General features: G+C 46.8%; 1 protein-coding gene across 5 annotated transcripts in view; it reads right to left on the bottom strand.

The window, feature by feature from the left end:
- Positions 1–2,599: 2,599 nt before the first annotated feature.
- The window catches only part of LARP1B (La ribonucleoprotein 1B), a 39,183-nt gene continuing 23,342 nt past the window's right edge, over positions 2,600–18,440 (bottom strand). For 4 of the 5 annotated variants that reach the window (XM_032955323.2, XM_032955324.2, XM_032955327.2 and 1 more), the window contains exons 12-19: positions 18,254–18,371; positions 16,363–16,586; positions 14,616–14,722; positions 14,041–14,201; positions 13,022–13,166; positions 12,183–12,292; positions 11,434–11,561; positions 2,600–10,654 (exon numbers count right to left, since the gene is read on the bottom strand). In XM_032955323.2, the coding sequence (XP_032811214.2) occupies positions 10,394–10,654; positions 11,434–11,561; positions 12,183–12,292; positions 13,022–13,166; positions 14,041–14,201; positions 14,616–14,722; positions 16,363–16,586; positions 18,254–18,371 (1,254 nt within the window). In that variant the 3' untranslated portion in view covers positions 2,600–10,393. The remainder of the gene's footprint in view (positions 10,655–11,433; positions 11,562–12,182; positions 12,293–13,021; positions 13,167–14,040; positions 14,202–14,615; positions 14,723–16,362; positions 16,587–18,253; positions 18,372–18,440) is intronic. The other variant, XM_032955325.2, reaches the window with a different exon arrangement.

The following is an 18,440-nucleotide window of genomic DNA, read 5'->3' as shown; positions in this document are numbered from 1 at the left end:
CCCAGGAAAAAAACTGTTTTCCAGATGGGTCCTGCCAACTTTTTGCAGTAGCGGGCGATGGTGTACACGTTGTGCAATCCCAAATGAGGAATATGCAGGGGGGGGGGGAGGGGGGTTTCTTCCGGATAGGGATGTTTGGCTGCAAGTTACACTGTCGGTTACAGTGAGGGAAACAAGTATTTGATCCCCTGCTGATTTTGTACGTTTGCCCACTGACAAAGAAATGATTAGTTTATAATTTTAATGAAAGGTTTATTTGAACAGTGGGAGACAGAATAACAACAACAAAATCCAGAGAAACGCATGTCAAATATGTTATAAATTGATTTGCATTTTAATGAGGGAAATAAGTATTTGAACCCCTCTCAATCAGAAAGATTCCTGGCTCCCAGGTGTCTTTTATACAGGTAACAAGCTGAGATTAGGAGCACACTCTTAAAGGGAGTGCTCCTAATCTCAGCTTGTGACCTGTATAAAAGGCACCTGTCCACAGAAGCAATCAATCAATCAGATTCCAAACTCTTCACCATGGCCAAGACCAAAGAGCTCTCCAAGGATGTCAGGGACAATATTGTAGACCTACACTAGGCTGCAATGGGCTACAAGACCATTGCCAAGCAGCTTGGTGAGAAGGTAACAACAGTTGGTGCGATTATTCGCAAATGGAAGAAACACAAAAGAACTGTCAATCTCCCTTGGCCTGGGGCTCCATGCAAGATGTCACCTCGTGGAGTTGCAATGATCATGAGAACGGTGAGGAATCAGCCCGAACTACACGGGAGGATCTTGTCAATGATCTCAAGGCAGCTGGGACCATAGTCACCAAGAAAACAATTGGTAACACACTATGCCGTGAAGGACTGAAATCCTGCAGCACCCACAAGGTCCCCCTGCTCAAGAAAGCACATATACATGCCTGTCTGAAGTTTGCCAATGAACATCTAAATGATTCAGAGGACAACTGGGTGAAAGTGTTGTCAGATGAGACCAAAATGGAGCTCTTTGGCATCAACTCAACTCGCCGTGTTTGGAGGAGGAATGCTATGACCCCAAGAACACCATCCCCACCGTCAAACATGGAGGTGGAAACATTATGCTTTGGGGGTGTTTTTCTGCTAAGGGGACAGGACTTCACCGCATCAAAGGGACGATGGACGGGGCCATGTACCGTCAAATCTTGGGTGAGAACCTCCTTCTCTCAGCCAGGGCATTGAAAATGGGCCGTGGATGGGTATTCCAGCATGACAATAACCCAAAACACACGGCCAAGGCAACAAAGGAGTGGCTCAAGAACAAGCACATTAAGGTCCTGGAGTGGCCTAGCCAGTCTCCAGACCTTAATCCCATAGAAAATCTGTGGAGGGAGCTGAAGGTTCGAGTTGCCAAACGTCAGCCTCGAAATCTTAATGACTTGGATAAAAGATCTGCAAAGAGGAGTGGGACAAAATCCCTCGTGAGATGTGTGCAAACCTGGTGGCCAACTACAAGAAACGTCTGACCTCTGTGATTGCCAACAAGGGTTTTGCCACCAAGTACTAAGTCATGTTTTGCAGAGAGGTCAAATACTTATTTCCCTCATTAAAATGCAAATCAATTCATAACATTTTTGACATGCGTTTTTCTGGATTTTGTTGTTGTTATTCTGTCTCTCACTGTTCAAATAAACCTACCATTAAAATTATAGACTGATCATTTGTCAGTGGGCAAACGTACAAAATCAGCAAGGGATCAAATACTTATTTCCCTCTGTATATAGCTATGAACCCAGTAACTTACATTATATCCAGCTCACAGCTAGCATCCAGAACATCGTCATTGGTGACAAGTGATTTGGTCCTGCGGCCCCATTTTACAAACTCGCACAGACTTTCATGAAGTATGGTAAACCGAAAACCCCAAGACCGAATGTTGAAGCAATAAATCCAACAGAATGCCAAGTCTATAAATCGTAATTTTACATCATGGTAAATCTTAGGCTGTTTAGCAGATTCACACGTATTTGCATGTGGAAGGAAGACAGTACACCCAGAGAAAAGCCTCTTCGAGCAACCTACTTGCTGCACTGCCTCCATCACACAAACTGCTTCTTACAGGTTGGAATTCCGCACCCATCATCTCGCCGTCACTCGTCAATATCTTCCCACTGTAGCGATGAGACAATTGGTGCGCGTGTTTTGCCATTTCAAGTGGTGTTCATTCCTTTGCACAGACTGAACCATGATACTATCTTAATGAGGCATTTTTGTCAATCTGATTTAGTCCAATGTGTTAAAGTTTTAAGACTGCAGTGTCATTTTGATTAGTGTTATGCAATTGCCAATTTCGCCTTTAGTGTAACATCAGTAAAACATCTGCAAATGGCTGTAAAGTTAATCAGCATAATATTCTGATCATGCAAGTATCTTGGCTAACTTAAGTTCAATAAACATAAAATTATATTTTAGAGCGAATATGCAAGGGGAAAAGCTGCCATCGGGGGGTCCCCCCCTTGACTAGACTCCAGGAGGGCAATGAAATTAAGTTTGGATCAGATGCAAGGTGCTGTGAGTTGCAGAGGCTTTTAAGCAAATCAACCTTTTCAAAAACAAGAAATCAAACGTTCACGCTGAGTTTGTTTTTATTGTTTTTTTTGTATGCTCATTTAAAAGGATATAAACAATTACCAAAAAAAATCACTTAACTACTGAACATGATCACACACCTATGCGAGCCAGGCTAAACATAGTAACACGAACAAAGACAATTGTGAATATTACACATTTCAAAAGGTGACATTTCCATAAGAGAAACCATTTATCCCACCAAAAAAAAGCACTCAATCCAGAAAAAAGAAAAGCATCGCTTTATAGAGATGAGTAAACGGCAGAATTAATTTAATATTTCAAATGCATGGCAGTAGTAAACAACAAAGATCAATGCAAAACTTTTTTTTAAAGAAATTTCCTTTAACGTTTCATGCCTGAAACAGCCAAAAAACATCCATTGGAAGCTCTGTTGCTTCAGTGAACCTAAGCCGACATGGAAAGCTCCGCTCCTCTAACCTTCGCCCGCCCCCCCTTCACGGACACCAATTAGTGGGAGCCCGCATGCACTGTGACCTTCGGCAAGGGGCACCGTCGGCGATTGGTTAGTTCCAGGAGGCCGCAGCGGTGACGGGTTTGGTTGATTCTAGAGGGTTAAAATCGGGGTGGGCGCTTGCCGGGAACACAGTAGTTAAAACGCAGTGCTGCACCGATTGAAGCTACAAACGTTTACACCCGTTATTGCCCCCCCCCCCCCCCCCGCTGAGTTGTTTGAAAAACGCGTCGGGAACCTCGACCATTCTCCACGCGTGATGTCGGGATATCATTCAAAATCCGTTGTCAAAGTACCGTGATGCCAAATGTCACAGTGTGAGTTTTAGTGGAGGCTGGAGTGGGTAAGCCATGCAAGTTGTTTTTGCTTCACAAAGCACGCCCCTCCCCCCCACCAACTTCCCCTAAATGAAATGGTACATTCTCACACAAACACTGCTCGGCCACATGCCATTGAAAAGAGAGTGGAACCAATTTGCATTTGAAGAGGGGTGGAGAGGCTGAGGGGTAAGCAATGAGATGGGATGGCTTCATGTTGGACGAGTTGGGCAATTGGCGCCCCAAATTGCAACTAACGTGGGCACAAAAGCCATTTAAATCCTCCAACTGAACACGACAGTGAATTCAAGTGGAGCGCGTCGTTAGCGCCATGCGCAAAAACCCGTACGGGCAAGCAAGTCGCAAACCGCGTCCAGCCTCAGAATAGTCGCACAAACATCCACCCGCCTCCCCACGAGTTCTGGACGATACAGGTGATGACATTACAGATTGCGTATAACCACATATAACAGTGACAATTTCGAGAATGTATCATCTCCTGTCTGGGGCAACCCCTTGATTGGGCAACATAGTATTGCCAATACTTCTCAATTGTTTTGAGAATTATCCTGCGACTCCAGAGTTAACAGTCAATAGCAAAGTTATGGTGTTGCGATATTGGAGTTTCCAGGCTTGGGATGGTGGCATCACGATATGAGCGAAGCCGTTACACAGACCACTGCTGCACTGAAAAAAAGCGCTGCTGCCAATCAGAGGCACCAACTCCATTTTACTTGTTATATTTCTAGAATACCTTTTGTTCGAGGGGTTGAACATAGTATAAAAAAACGATATAAGCAAGAATGATTTAGATGGAAAGAGCTGAAGAATGGGTGACCGCGAGAGAGGGTATTTGGGGGTTACAGAAGGGATGGGAGGAAGTGGAGGGGCGGGAAGAGAAAGAGAATGGGCGATGGAGAAGTGAGGTTGAAGAGGAGAACGGAACGAGGTTGAGGGGGACTGAAACCTGCAAAGGAAAGAGTACAGACGGATCCAATGACACGGAAACGCAAGTGGTCGCACGCCAAGCGTGAAGCCCCCTTGCAGCGGTTGATACTGGACAGCGAAAAACCCAGAAACCTCCAACCAGGAGCGGCCGAAATGTGTTGTTGTCCCTGCGGCTAACTCTCCAGATTAGGTCACCCCCCCACCTCCTCTCAGTCCATGAACCTCTTCCAGTGTCACCCAAAACCAGGCCTGACCCCTCAGGGAAAAAAATAAATGGACAAAAGTGTCCGTGAACAATGTACAGATAGTTTCTTTCCAGTGGTCAGAGAAGATAATTTTTTTTGTCATTGGCCATCCATTTAACCTGATAGTCACTACTCATTTAATCCTGTACAACATTAACCCACTCCTGTGCTAACTGATTGCACAGTGATAACTAGGAACATTCGCCATCCCATTAACACACCCATTAACACACCCCCTTAACTCTAAAACCAGCTGTGATCAGATGCAGCAGTGTATTTCACTTGTGTTCAATACAACTGCCAACCCAGCCCTTCCACCTCATTAGTTTCTAGGCGAGACTTAACCCGAAGCGTGCAGGCTATAAAGCTCCACACTCCACCAGCAAGATGCAATCTGCAGGGCACTCCGAACAGCACACACTTCGATTGATTAAACACTTCCATACATTAATTCAACCACTCTTTGGTTCTTTCGGTAAAGTCACGTAGGTAGAAATTAATAGATAACGACGTTTCGATCGCAACACAAGCAACCGTCATCAGGTGAGGCCAACACAGCAGGGGAAATGCTGACGAAGGAGAATGAACTGCTGCAACAAGAGGTTATATAAGGTAAAGGTTGTTGCAGCAGCTTTCTCCTTCGTCAGCATTTCCCCTGCTGCGTTGGTCTCACCTGATGACGGTTGCTTGTGTTGCGATCGAAACGTCGTGATCTAGTATTTTCTACCTACGTGACTTTACCGAAAAAACCAAAGAGTATGGATTCCTGCAGTCACGAAAGCTTCAAATCAAGATTAATTCAACCTTATGAATGTAGATGCATCCAAGTGACTTTACATGTTTCCCAGATCGTCCTTTTAAAATGAAACACTCCTTTCTCTGCGCAGTTACACGTTGATATTAATTCGAAGATTTTTGCATGAACTCGTTAAACCATTTATCTATTAACTCTATCGAACTTCGATTCACTAATTAAATCACTCCATGGAAGAGTGCATCAACCGAGTAAACGTACAACAGTGGACCAACGTTAGTATCTGGTTCTAACCGCTAACCAACGTTGACCCAACGTTCCAGGTTTACTAGGAAGAGAGGTGTCAAATGAAAAAGCAGAGCCGACAGCACGTCAGTAACGGCGGCCATCTGCTTGAAGGAAACATTTGCGTCTTTGGTAGAAATTGGAAGACAGAGCGGTGGCTGCATGAAACAAAATCTTGCACTCTGACCCAACCAGCAGCAACGAGGCGTTGTTAGGCAATGAACAGGGAGACGGCGGTTTTCACAATGTGTAACTTGACGCACATGTCCATCCAACCCCCACGACGGGTGTAGCAAATAATGCATGTTTGTGTTTTATATTGTTTAGACTAAAAAAAAACCCTTCATGGATCATGAACCAAGTAGCACTGCCCGCGCATTTGTGCCGGATAAAACTTCACCGCTTCTTTGCCCACACGCACACGTCGAGTAAGGATTCCTTGGACAGCGCGACGACATCATCGCATCGTCGTACAGCCCTGGAGGGTGAACGTCACCGCGGTGAAGCCAAAGGTGTTGTGTAATGGGATGATGACGTCATGCGAAATACATTTAAATGTAAGCCAATGGGGAACCCAACATCCAGACGACAACCAACAAAACGAGTCACTCTTCCGGAAGATTTTGGCTCCTAATTTGGTTCGTATTGGATGTTATATATATTTTTTGAATTTCGGGAGCAAAATGTGAATTGTGAAAGACGACAATTTTGGCAGAATTAACCTCGCCAGGATAAAAAAAAAAAATTCATACAACGTACTGTGTGGGAGATAGAGCGTGACGGACGGACATTTGTGCATTACGTATCTAGTTGGAGATACTGATGTCTCGGGCACCGCGTGAAGAACTTTGAATAATTTCATATCCAAACTACAGACAGAAGCCCGACATGATCCCTGAAATTATTTGTGTCAACTAATCCCTTCTCAGGCATCATTTAACTGATGTCCAGTGAAATACGTGGGCCTCTATATGCCTTTATGAAACTGTCAGAGCGGGCGTCAAACTACATTAAATTCAAAGTAAAATTAATTTAAACGGAATTTTTTGTTGCAATCACCGATGGATGGCCAAAGTGGGGCCGACTAAGAATTTGGTTGAATTGCAGGGGAAGAAACCTCGGACTAAACTCAGCGGGTGGCCGAGTGTCTCGGACAAGGGGGAAGGGATTCGCAACCCTCTGAATGCACGACCACTAAGAGATAACTTCCGACTCTCAGAGTGGTCATTGTGCGACGCACGGAGCAGTCATTGTGCGAGAACAACCCCACGCGGGGGCATTTACTGAGACGAGGTCTAATTAATTGCATGACTCACAATAAATGCACTACATTAAAAACACTTTCAGCAAAATCCCTCCGGCTCCCTTTGTTAAAACGTTATATATAATATATAAACAGGCTACCTTTCTTTGTTTTAATCATACACAATCATGCAAAAGCCGAGTTAAAGGTTACGTGTATGCCTTAACATAATACAACATTGTCAAAAAGCATTATTGATAAAACGCTAATCAATTACAGTACGTATATATATCTTTTTTGAATTTTTTTGAGAATGTACAATTAAAATAGAATGTTTCCGTTACAAATAATGAACGGAGGTAAAAAAAAAATGTACCAAGCATAGCCAAGTTGCTTCATCAGTGGAACAAAGGTCAGCTGCAAGTCTGACACCAAGGCATCGGCAGATAAAATCCTCAACCCATCCTTCCTGCACTTCTGAGCACAATACACAGTGACTTGAAAGCACCAAACGGCAACAGAAGAAGTCAGCGTAAATCCCACCAGAAGTTCGATGTCTATGTAGGGCAGAAAATGAAAACTAATGACCACGCTACATATGCTACCAAGTAAAACACTTAAAAAATACTTTCGAAATTTGTATCCTTTTTTTGTTTAATTTCACACAAAGTTGTACTCAAACAATGAACCTACAATGTTCGAAATAAGTCAGCCGTGACTTGGCAACACCCAGGATTCGTACGGCTAACACGGCGGCGATGCACACACGTGCTCGCCACACTGTGTACGGTGCTCAACGCTTCCACAAGTGTCTGGGGCCTTGGCAATCAGATGCCCCACCGAACACAAAACGATCGCGTTCAAAACGGTCTGGCGTGCTTGCAGGAGGCGGCGGAACATTTAGGATGAATAAAAGGCACTGTTGATGCAGAATAACTGTCTTACCAGTTTGGTAACTAATCATATTTAACATAAAAAAAAGATACGCTCGTTTGTGTTTTAATTTACCGCAACGCGATTGAACTAAGTCTGAGCAAGGCCAACACAGATCACACACAGACACTTCCACGCAGTCGGGGGAGGAAGATAAGTTTCACGATCGTCTGTGCACATGCTGCGGGTGTATTTAATTTAACCCTACGCAATTGGGATGCAAAAGCCAATCGACTTGGAAAGCACGTGAGGGAAAGCAGCAAACGCGGGGGGGGGGGGGGGGGGTGGGGGTGCGGTTTAATTCGCGGTTGTGAATTAATGGGGGAGCCGCCGGCCGCCTCCAACGACAGCGGTCGGTGGCGCGAGTGTAAACGGGAATGACGCACAGCACCACTCGGATTGAAGGCAACTCGACGCGATCGCTTTTGGGGATTCCCCCCCCCCCCACTCTCAGTTTCCAGAAGCCACGGGATCGCACGGCCCCTCTCTGTCCGTCGCAGCCTCCCACGGCAAAAAAAAAAAGCTTTGAAATGTGACCGTAGTGCAAGTGTTGGGATGAACAAACCGCATCATCATGCTTGCATTTTTGTTTCATGAGCCCTTTCTAACAAGGATTTTCATTTTCCTCTCAGAGCCAAACAGCAATTAGAAAAAGTTGAAGTAGCTGATGCCATTTAAAACTACAGCCGAAATTCAAGCACACCACCCCACATGAAAATCTACTTTCTTTTCCCTTGATAAAGCATCACCGTTCTACTGTCTAGTTATAATAGCTGTCCAACATTGGTACGTTGATTCACAGGTGTCTACTATCTTTGGGGCCGACCTGCGAAAATACCGTAAAACCTGGAAAAATAACACTAACACTTTGCAAAACCACATTTTGTTTAAGTTGTTTTGGCAACAGCAACTAGAGCTAATTCATTTAACCAGCACGCTCTGCAGGAGAATTAATGCAATTGCTGCACTTATCCCCTCCATAAGGGAGAGATTAGAAAGCAGCCCACTCCGACTGCGGAGGCATATAAACAATAGACCACCTCATCAACTCACGTGTCTCCCGCTTGTTCAGAGGTAAAGACGCCATCCACCTCACCCCAGAGGCCCTGGACTGGCTCAAGAACCGAGATATAAACTTGCTGCTCCCCTAAAATGTCTGCTACTCTGCAGAAAGCCGCATGACAAAAGAAGAATGCAAGTGCTTAGCATCAAACACCATTCATTCCATCGCGGGGGGGGGCCTCGCTCCCTCCATATCGGGACAATGAGAACACCGGACACCAGCGTTTAAAAGACTGGACACACCGTGGCAGACATTGGTGGATGGGGGTGCAAGCGAGGTGAGAATTCCATGACGCGCGTTGTGCCGATTGGTGCCCGCGCAAGCTCTTGCAAGCGCCGTGCTATCGATAATACTTTCCACGGAGTTCGTGGTTGCAGGAACGTGCGCTGGCTCCTGATGCGTTTTTGTTAAGAACTCCTCCACCACTGCCCGCCCCCCCCCCCCCCCCCCCCCCGCTTCAGCCGCCACTCACAAGACAGTGACGCTGGAGATGAGGTGTGGTGAGAATGGCTGTGGATTGATCAATCAAGAGTGCCCTTTTTCTGGCCACCTCATTGCAGACTTTCGCTACATCATCATGAAAATGACGATAAAGCAAATTTGCTGCGAAAATTGCTAAACTACTTCTGAAGGCGTAATAAAAAGAAAAGCAACTCCTATGGGCTACCATTATCTCAACTGATGCATTGGGGGTATATACGTATATATAACTTACTTAAAATTTATCCTTCTCAGAAGTAAAACAATGTGTTCAGTCTTAATTTCAGCATTGCTGTGTTGCATAAAACTGTACTAAACTAGTAAACTGTTAACAAATTCTCCCAAGTCTTGAAATTGCGCGTAAGAACATTACTCTCACTTGCTAAGATTTTTTTATGGGACTTGCCCCCATAATTACAGTTTCCTAAACTATACGACACAGAAGCCAATGTTTCGACAGAGAACATGCAGCCAATCGCACGTGAGTCTTCACAGCCACATGCTGTTAAATGCAGTTGTGTCATTACATGTAGAATACTTATTACGGCCCTTGTGATTGGCTGTGGTATGCCTCCAAGTAACCGTATTCACACACGACTGGCTAAAGCCTCTATCCATATAGCAGCTAAGTCGTCTGTCGAACATTGCATTCTAATGCTGCCTAAGCGGCACATGTGACTTTTGGTTTCGTGAACGTGCCATGTCATTTTAATAAAACGGCAAAGCTTGTCACACTCAAGTAAAACCCTTCCAGGCGGGAATCTAATAAGCAAAGCATTTCATCTTTACCTATTTTGTGTGAAGACACTTGCATTCGCTGGGTAATCAATAGTTTCCATGATCAAAATTAGACTGTTTGCTTTTCCCGAACTTCTTGTGACCGGTTCTCGTGAGAACGAGTGGACAGCACACGACTGTCATTTTGGATCATTGGAGCAGGCGTCGCTTCGGTTGATTTTTAACTAAACGTGTCTTTTTTTTCTCTCCCTACGATGAAAAGCTTTGTGTGAAGCGGTGGTTGAGTGGAGGCTTAAACGGCCGTTTCGACGCTCACTTTCGCTGCGGGACCTTTGTTGGCACCGCCATGCTGCTGCTGCCGCTGCTGCCCGCTCCATCATGCTGCTGCTGCTGCTGCTGCAGTTGCTGCTGAGCTTTGACCTGTGACGCATGACCTGCTGCCGCCCCCTTCCCAGCATCCCTCTGATCGTGCCGGCTGCCCGAACGGCCACCGTGATGAGAGGAGGAAGAAGAGGTTGAGGGGTAGCGCCTGCGCCGGCCGCCTTCCTGACCGTGGTGGTCGCCCATCGGAGGCTACACAAGTGCACAAAACACAGAGACAAAGACCCCACTCACGGGCTTAAACAGACTGTTGGGGGGCAAGGGCTGTTAAGGGGTCGCTATTGTAGTTGGCGACGAAGACTAGGCAAGTGGTGTGGCCAGAGCCATGCCGGTCACCTCATGTCTACCCCCCCCAGTGCCAAGATTAACGTGTTGGACCAGCTACTCAATTGAAATCGAGGACCGGTTCATTTATCACAAGCCACTGATGTTCGCACACACGTGCATACATATATACTTGGTAACATGCAAACACATGCGCACGAAGTGGAAACAATTAGTCAAGTCCAATAAGAAACTAGCACGAGCAGCTGTGCCGATACGAAAACATGAAACTCTCCTCCTGTGCCCCAGCTTACACTATTCCACCTGGAGAGCTTCACAAAATGAAAATGTGCCATTGAAAAATTTTGGAAAGGACTCTGAGCCCATTAAAATAGAGAAAGTTGACCCTTAACAAGAATATTTATTTATGTATGTTGAACTTCTTTCACACCGTACGTCGAGAACCATCCAAATCGGAGGTGCGACGGAATGACAACAAACTAAACACAAAAAGCAGTTCTAAAGAAATTTATTTTCAATGTAGATGACATAAAAGTGCGTAGCTCCAGTAGCTTCCTAATATCAGATGGAAGAGCGTACCAGATGGCCGCAGAAGCGCACCTGAAAATGCGCGATGCGGTGACCGTCTTTAAACACAAGGGTGAGGGGGCCTGTGCACGCACACGCACGGGAGCGATAAGACTCACGTCCACGCGGAAGTCTTCGAGCCGCTTGAATTTGCTGAGGTGCTCCTGCAACTTGGGGTCGAGGTCGGCGTTCTTCTGGTGCGAGTACTTGAGGAAGGCCCAGAACTTCTCCAGCCCGTACAGCTCACCTGGCCAGCGGGCACGCGCATAGGAGTTTAACGCTCGGCATATATTTATAATTCACTAAAGACTTACCGATATTCTTCAAAATTCTCAAAATGTGGAAAACAGTTAAGGAAATGGAGTAATAACATTAATATGAATGTATTTACCCAGAAAAGCCTCAATCAATTTCAAGACTATTTAATAACACTGAGAGATGTTTGGCCAATTCCATCCTATTGAGAGTTTTCCATATTGGAGAAGCAGGTAGATTAAAGCCCCCCACTTTTACACACTAACATAGACCCCCCCCCCCATATAGCCTTCAGACTTTTGGGGCAAGTGCTGTTAAGCGAGCATCTATGAAGGCCGGCACAACACACAAAGGGGTGGGTGACCAAAATCAAGCCTGTCCACCTTTTGTCTCCCCAGTGGTGATGTTTTTAAACATCTCACCAGGTACTCATTTAAGGCTGAGTCGACCTAGCGCCGGTTCAGAAAATCGTCAATGGTGTTGGCTACGAGCGGGAAGCGAACTCGGGTCGTCGGGTTCGTAGCGCAGCGTGCTAACCGCTGCACTCCCACTCCCCTGCTGTTACACACACACACACAAGCATATGCACGGGAGGGGAGCGAGCGCAGCTCACCGGCTTCGTAGTCGCGGATGGTCTCCTCCTGGAAGTCCTTGAAGATGTCGAGTCTGTACCTCTTCTCCAGCCCGTAACTGTAGAACCTGAAGAGGCACTCCAGCCCATAGCTAGGGAGCCAGGGATAGAGCAGGGGGGTTTAGTGGTGGGTGAGGCTTTTCTGATACGATCACAGTAATAAAACGATGCATACCCCCAAGGAAACTCATAAATTGTCACAATTCGGGGGAGGCATTTTAAAATAACCGATTCTTTCAACATAATGGTGAATGGCTGCGCTTCTTGCAGCTGTGGGGGCAACATCACCATTCCAGTCCACAACTGCTAAACACACATCAATTCTGCTATTATGGCTGCAACAACCCCCAGGTATTTTGGGATGTAATAACAAGCATCGTTCAAGTATGACAAAGCAACTTGTACAGGGTGATCTATTTATAAGATACCTTACATTGAATCTAATTAGCCTCTTAGATTATACCCGCACCTCCGATTAGTACGGCTGGCTACGTACGGTGCAAAATAAGTTCATCATACATACCTACAACAGGGGAATGTATCAGGTGGAAGCGATGGCTCCACATCTTACAACGTATATAAAGATTGATGGGAGATACGCAGAGGCTTTGAATTCAAATGTAGTTTATAATTTTTCGATCGTTTTAATGGGGTATCTATCTAGCTATTGTTCACACTGCATGATAAGAAGTTTGCAGTCAATGGCCCTTTTTAGTACAAAGTGTAGTCAGTACACAAGGTGGTAATAACTAAAAACTTTGAACACAAAGTTGCGAGATTAAAAAAAGCATTTACATTTATCAAGGTGTGCGATCACGTACCGGTAGCCCTCGGCGCCGTCCTCCAGCGCAAGCCGCTTGAACTCGTCGTACATGCGGCGGTTGAAGTGGTCGCGCAGGAAGAACGACCAGAAGCGGAAGAGCGTGTTCATCTCCTGGGACTGGCCCACGCCTAGACGCTTCCGCTCTGTACAGACGATGGGCATGATCAGTGACATCATGAGCACAGACTTCTCATTGCATTCCCACCACCACCATCATTGGTGATGCCAGGAATTGCCATGTGTGACCATCACCACCCATTGCCACCATTACAGTGCCAGGAATAATCAAACAAACAACAACCATCATCACCATCACCACTAAATGGAGCCCCAATATCAAGATAAAGCCACAATGATTCGGGAAGGTTATACTGGTAGGGACCTCCTGGTTACACCAGCCCACAGGGGATTATTGTGTCCGTCCATCCATCGTGCATCCAAAAATGGGAGGGGTGGGGCTGGGTGGGGAGGGGCTGGGTGGGGAGGGGCTGGGTGGGGAGGGGCTGGTCACCCCGTGGTGCCCTTATAAAACTCAACGTTTAACCTACTCACGCCGGCTTGTGCCCGCCCTCACAGTCGGGCATATTTGCGGAATACACCACGCCGCCGTTGACCCTGGCCATTGACTGAGCAACCCAACGTTCCTACCAGCTCCCTCCGCAGAAATGTGTTCTCTGGAGGGCAGTCCCAACTGTTGTGTTTGTGCATGTGTGTGTATGAGGGGAGTAGTGATGCACTGCACCTTCAATCTGAGCTACCTGGGTTCGATTCCCAGCCATAAATATCATCAGCGACAAGTGGTATCCGAACTGGTTTTTGGCATCCACTCGGTCAACGCATGCATAAATGGGTATCTTATGTGGTGTGTAAACATCAACACAGGGGGTAGGCAACGGGCAGCTAGGCGTGGTGCTGAACACACCAAGGTGGCGCCTGGCCCTTGCCCCGACTACACACGTTGGAAGGGACACCGCGATAACTGTTCTGTCATTGTGAGTAACGTCGGGGCCGGCTCACCGCTCAGACACTTGCGGTGGTACTTGTGGTAGACCTGCTGTGTGAAGCCGTTTTCCTTCAGCATCTGGTGCGACGGGTGCTGGAACTTGGGCAGCGACTGTGGCGTGCAGCCGTAGCTCCCGGCCACCGACGGCGTCTCCGACTGGAAGCTCGCGCTCGAGCTGTCAACGAGGGGCAAGCGGTCTCTGTTACAAGGAACCTGCGGGTGGCGTGCGGTGACTCGCTCGCAGCTCTTTTCGCAGAGGTTCGCGGTCCAAGCCTGGATGCATCAACCATAAATACGCCTGCTTCACGGTGGACACTAAAATTCTCCTCCATGTTATTCGGGAAAAAAAAAAGTATTTCATGTGTGCGCCGGTGTCACGGTCTAAGGTGACATACAAATTAATTAATCGGGTAAGACTGCAGCAACGTCGCACCCTATTGGCTGAAGGCACACGTCCACGAAGCACAGCACCTTCGCAATAGCCTTGTGCTGTAAGAATGGCGTAAATACAATGTTGTTATTAGCTGCTGCTGTTGCTGTCTCATGATGACGATGGCCGGGTTGGCTGGGGGGGGCCTGGTGGGCTCACCTGACAGAGGAGGTACGCGGCCGGTGCTCGCGCGAGTCCAGGACCCAGCCCACGTGGCTCTCCAGCGGGGGGTTGCTGCTGTGTCGCGTCTTCTGCTTGCGAGGTGTCTGAGGTTGGACACAAGAGCCGCCTGCTATGAGTTGACCGTCGATGCCAGGCCGGGTTAAATCGTCGAGCGATGTTAAGTCAAGTACCTCTGTCACGTAGATGCATGCGTTCAAACCGAGGGGGAAGTGGTACCGCAGTGGTTAACACACTGCGAGATTGATTCCCGGTCACGGCTAGCAATGGTGGCGAGTGGCATCTGAAATGGTTTCAGGCCACCCCCCTTCACCAACCCCAATGTGCAAAGCGGCATGGGGAGCCCTTCATCCACCAAAGGATGACAAAGGCTTCCAAGTTACACATCCCTAAGCCCCGTGCGTCCAAGGCTTTAAGGCACAAGGCTTACTGAAACATAACCAATGGGAAAATGACAAATTAAAGTTTAGATGAGATGTGCCACTTTGGCAGTGGTGCCATAACTTCACAACATTTAGCTAGAACTAAAACCATAACATTGAAGTTACGTTAAAAACTCGTGGCGGGCAGCAGGGGACAGTCTAGGTGCGCGTGTGTCTGTTAAGAGAAGAGCAGCTGCTCATTTCCTGAGCTGATTCATGTTCCAAGGCAGCCGATTTGACATTCTCAGTTTTCCAAACCCAGGGAAAACACATGGTTTCTTGCCATCTTAAGAGCAGACCACAGAACCCAAGATCAGCACCACACGCTGCTCTCTTGAGTACAAAGTCAACGCATTGCTTTATGAGGATTTGTCAAGTCCTTACCTACAGAGAGCGACGTACCCGGGGTTTACGCACGGGTGAATGCGAAGGGCAATGCTCCCCAATAAACAATCAATATCGTTGCTGGCTAGCGAATTTGAGCGACGGCTTTTAATGCACGCACGCATTTATACGAGCTGCGGCAGTGGCCGCGGCATAAATCCTGACACTGCAGCTGCCAGAAAGATTTACTGATGGGTCCTGTAGATTACCTCCCTCCGTCCAGAAGCTGTAAATACACCACATGTGACTGCTGATGCTTAAAACGGGAGTGACTTTGGAATTTCTAGAACACGTTTAAAATACCTGTTATTTTTCATATCTACTTCATCATAATCATCCTTGATCAATTCACTGATGGATAAAGAAACCTCAATTCACCAGAAAATCTATCACAGTCCTGCCATGTAACATTTTCATGTCCTGCGTTCCACAAATGATTCAGTTTTCTTTCCCTGGATGAATGTTATGAAGCAGCATTTATTTAATCAAGAAAACTCCATAGAGGCTTCAACCATCTGGGGGCTCATCAGTCAGACCAAGTTAACCGAAATTTTTACATGGCCAGAAATGAAGCTCATCTACCTGTACTTACGTAAGTGTACATACACATGCACACTTGTGTACACATTCGTTTATGTATGCATGGATGTAGAACTTCTCTCACACGTACATAGCCAATCGTACTAATTAGAGGTATGGGGAAGGATAACAAACTAAACACAAAAGCAGTTCAAATGAAATGTTTTCAAAATAGATTTAAAAGTGCATTGCTCCAGTGGCTTCCTAATATCAAAAGGAAGAGCGTTTCAGACGGCCATAGAAGTGCAAAAGGGACGCTGGGTTCTTAATGGCCTCGCATCTCTCTATGGTCAGGTTTTGTCCATGTATGTATACAAGTGCGTATCAGGTTTGGCGCACACCTGGTTGTCAATGCCGCGGCCCTCCTTGATGACCGGGTAGAAGCGCGGGGTGCGCGTTGGGTCGCGCAGGCGTGGCGTGCGCGGCGTGCGGGGCGTGCGCGGCGTGCGCGGGCACAGCGCCGCCTCGGGTACGGCCGCCGGGAGCGAGCGCGCCAGGCATGACGCCGGAGGATCCGGCGAGCCGAACAGCCGGTTCGCCAACTCGTCCGTCCCGCCAGCAGCCACTGTCGAATTCACAAACAGCAAGAGTTTGAAGGCAGAGCCTGGGGTGGCTGGGGTAGCTCAGGGGTCAGGGCAACAAGACGACACCGCCGAGGATCCTGGGTTCAAAGCCGTGGCATTTATCTAGTGGTGGAGAGGGAATGGAAGCTGATTGCGAGAGGGCATGGTGAGCCAATGACACACTTGGTCATAACAACAAAATTAGAACTCAAATGTGACAGAAGTCTGACAATCCTACAACTACAGGCGGCCGTATTACAATTTGGTCTCTTATTCTTGGTTCTTTCGGTAAAGTCACGTAGAAGGAAAACAATAAAATAATAAAAATATAAAACAATACAATTCTCACGACGTTTCGACTGCAACACAAGCAATCATCATCAGGTGTGAAAACCACAGCAAGAAAACTTTAAAAAAGTGGCGTTTTTTTACGTTAGCACCACGGAGAGCGATTTGGCCGTTATTCAGATGGACGAGTCCATCTATGTTCGGAAAAGAGGAGGGGGGAGACGAAAATAATGGATGCGGTCTGAAAGCCACTGTACGCGTGAACAATCAATTAAGACCCGAAATGGTTTATCAAAGCCTTCCAATGATTGCTAAGCCAGAATCCATCTTCTCGGTTGAAATTGTCTGTTTGTATATGTATATGTGGATAGCCTCATGAACGAATCTCTCATGGTAGCCAGAAGTCAATGTCATGTGAGCCTACTGAATTATAACAGTGATCTACTGATTGTTCACGCTTACGGTGGCTTTTAGACCACATCCATTATTTTCGTCTCCCCCCTCCTCTTTTCCGAACATAGATGGACTCGTCCATCTGAATAACTGCCAAATCGCTCTCCGTGGTGCTAACGTTAAAACCGCCACTTTTTCAAATTTTCTTGCTGTGGTTTTCACACCTGATGATGATTGCTTGTGTTGCAGTCGAAACGTCGTGATAATTTTATTGTTTTATATTTTTATTATTTTATTGTTTCCCTTCTACGTGACTTTACCGAAAGAACCAAGAATATGAATCCCTGCAGTCACGAAAGCTTTAAATCAAAATTTGGTCTCTCTCGCCACCATCGACACTTCAAGAATTGCAAGTTTTGAGGGAGCCTGGGTATCTCAAAGGTCAGAGCACTTGGCGGATACTGTTAAGATTCGGAGTTCGAATCCAAGCAGCGAGCCGTGATAAAAGCCGATTCTCAAGTGTGGCAAGGTGAGGCGACGATTTGAGTCTAGTCACAAAATACGTATTCCATCAAATTCATTTTTTCACTTCATTAGGCTAATTCCAAAATTAATCTTGGTGGATATGACAAGCGACCAACACGCTTTGCAGGGCATATAGAAGGTGCGCCCCCTAGTGTCAGGAGATGGGTTTCTTTCAGAACGAGTTGCAAAACACAGGGTGGTGCAGTTCTGGCTGAATGCACTCGGAATAGAATGTATTCTAATGACACCCATCGCTCAAATGTAATGTGGGAAAAAAACAATAGTGAGGCTCGTCTAGCGTGAAGCTCTATGCAACGTTGGTTTAATGCACAATAATTGCAAGCGGTCACCTCGTCTAAGTTGAACTTCTTTCGCACCGTACGTAGCCAACCGTGCTAATCGGAGGTGCGGGACCGTCCGGCAGATGCAAAGGTGAGCATTCAATTTCCGAAAGCTCGCTCACCTGGGCAGGCGATTTCAGACGTAGGCTCGGGCGTCAGGTCGATGGCGACCCCCGGAGAGATGATGTCGAACTGCTCTTTTGTGATGACGGTCAGCTTCCTGAAGTTTTCCACTTCCTGCTGTTGGTGGACAAGGGGCGATGTTAGGGTGCGGGGACGTAGCGATAGCGTTACAGATTGGTCCGATTC

Source organism: Petromyzon marinus, chromosome 16, assembly GCF_048934315.1.
Source record: "Petromyzon marinus isolate PM22_M1 ecotype Great Lakes invasive population chromosome 16, UKy_Petmar_22M1.pri1.0, whole genome shotgun sequence".
Classification (NCBI taxonomy): Eukaryota; Metazoa; Chordata; class Hyperoartia; order Petromyzontiformes; family Petromyzontidae; genus Petromyzon; species Petromyzon marinus.
The sequence above is the reverse complement of the archived record's forward strand: the minus strand, read 5'-3'. Positions and strand labels throughout refer to the sequence as shown.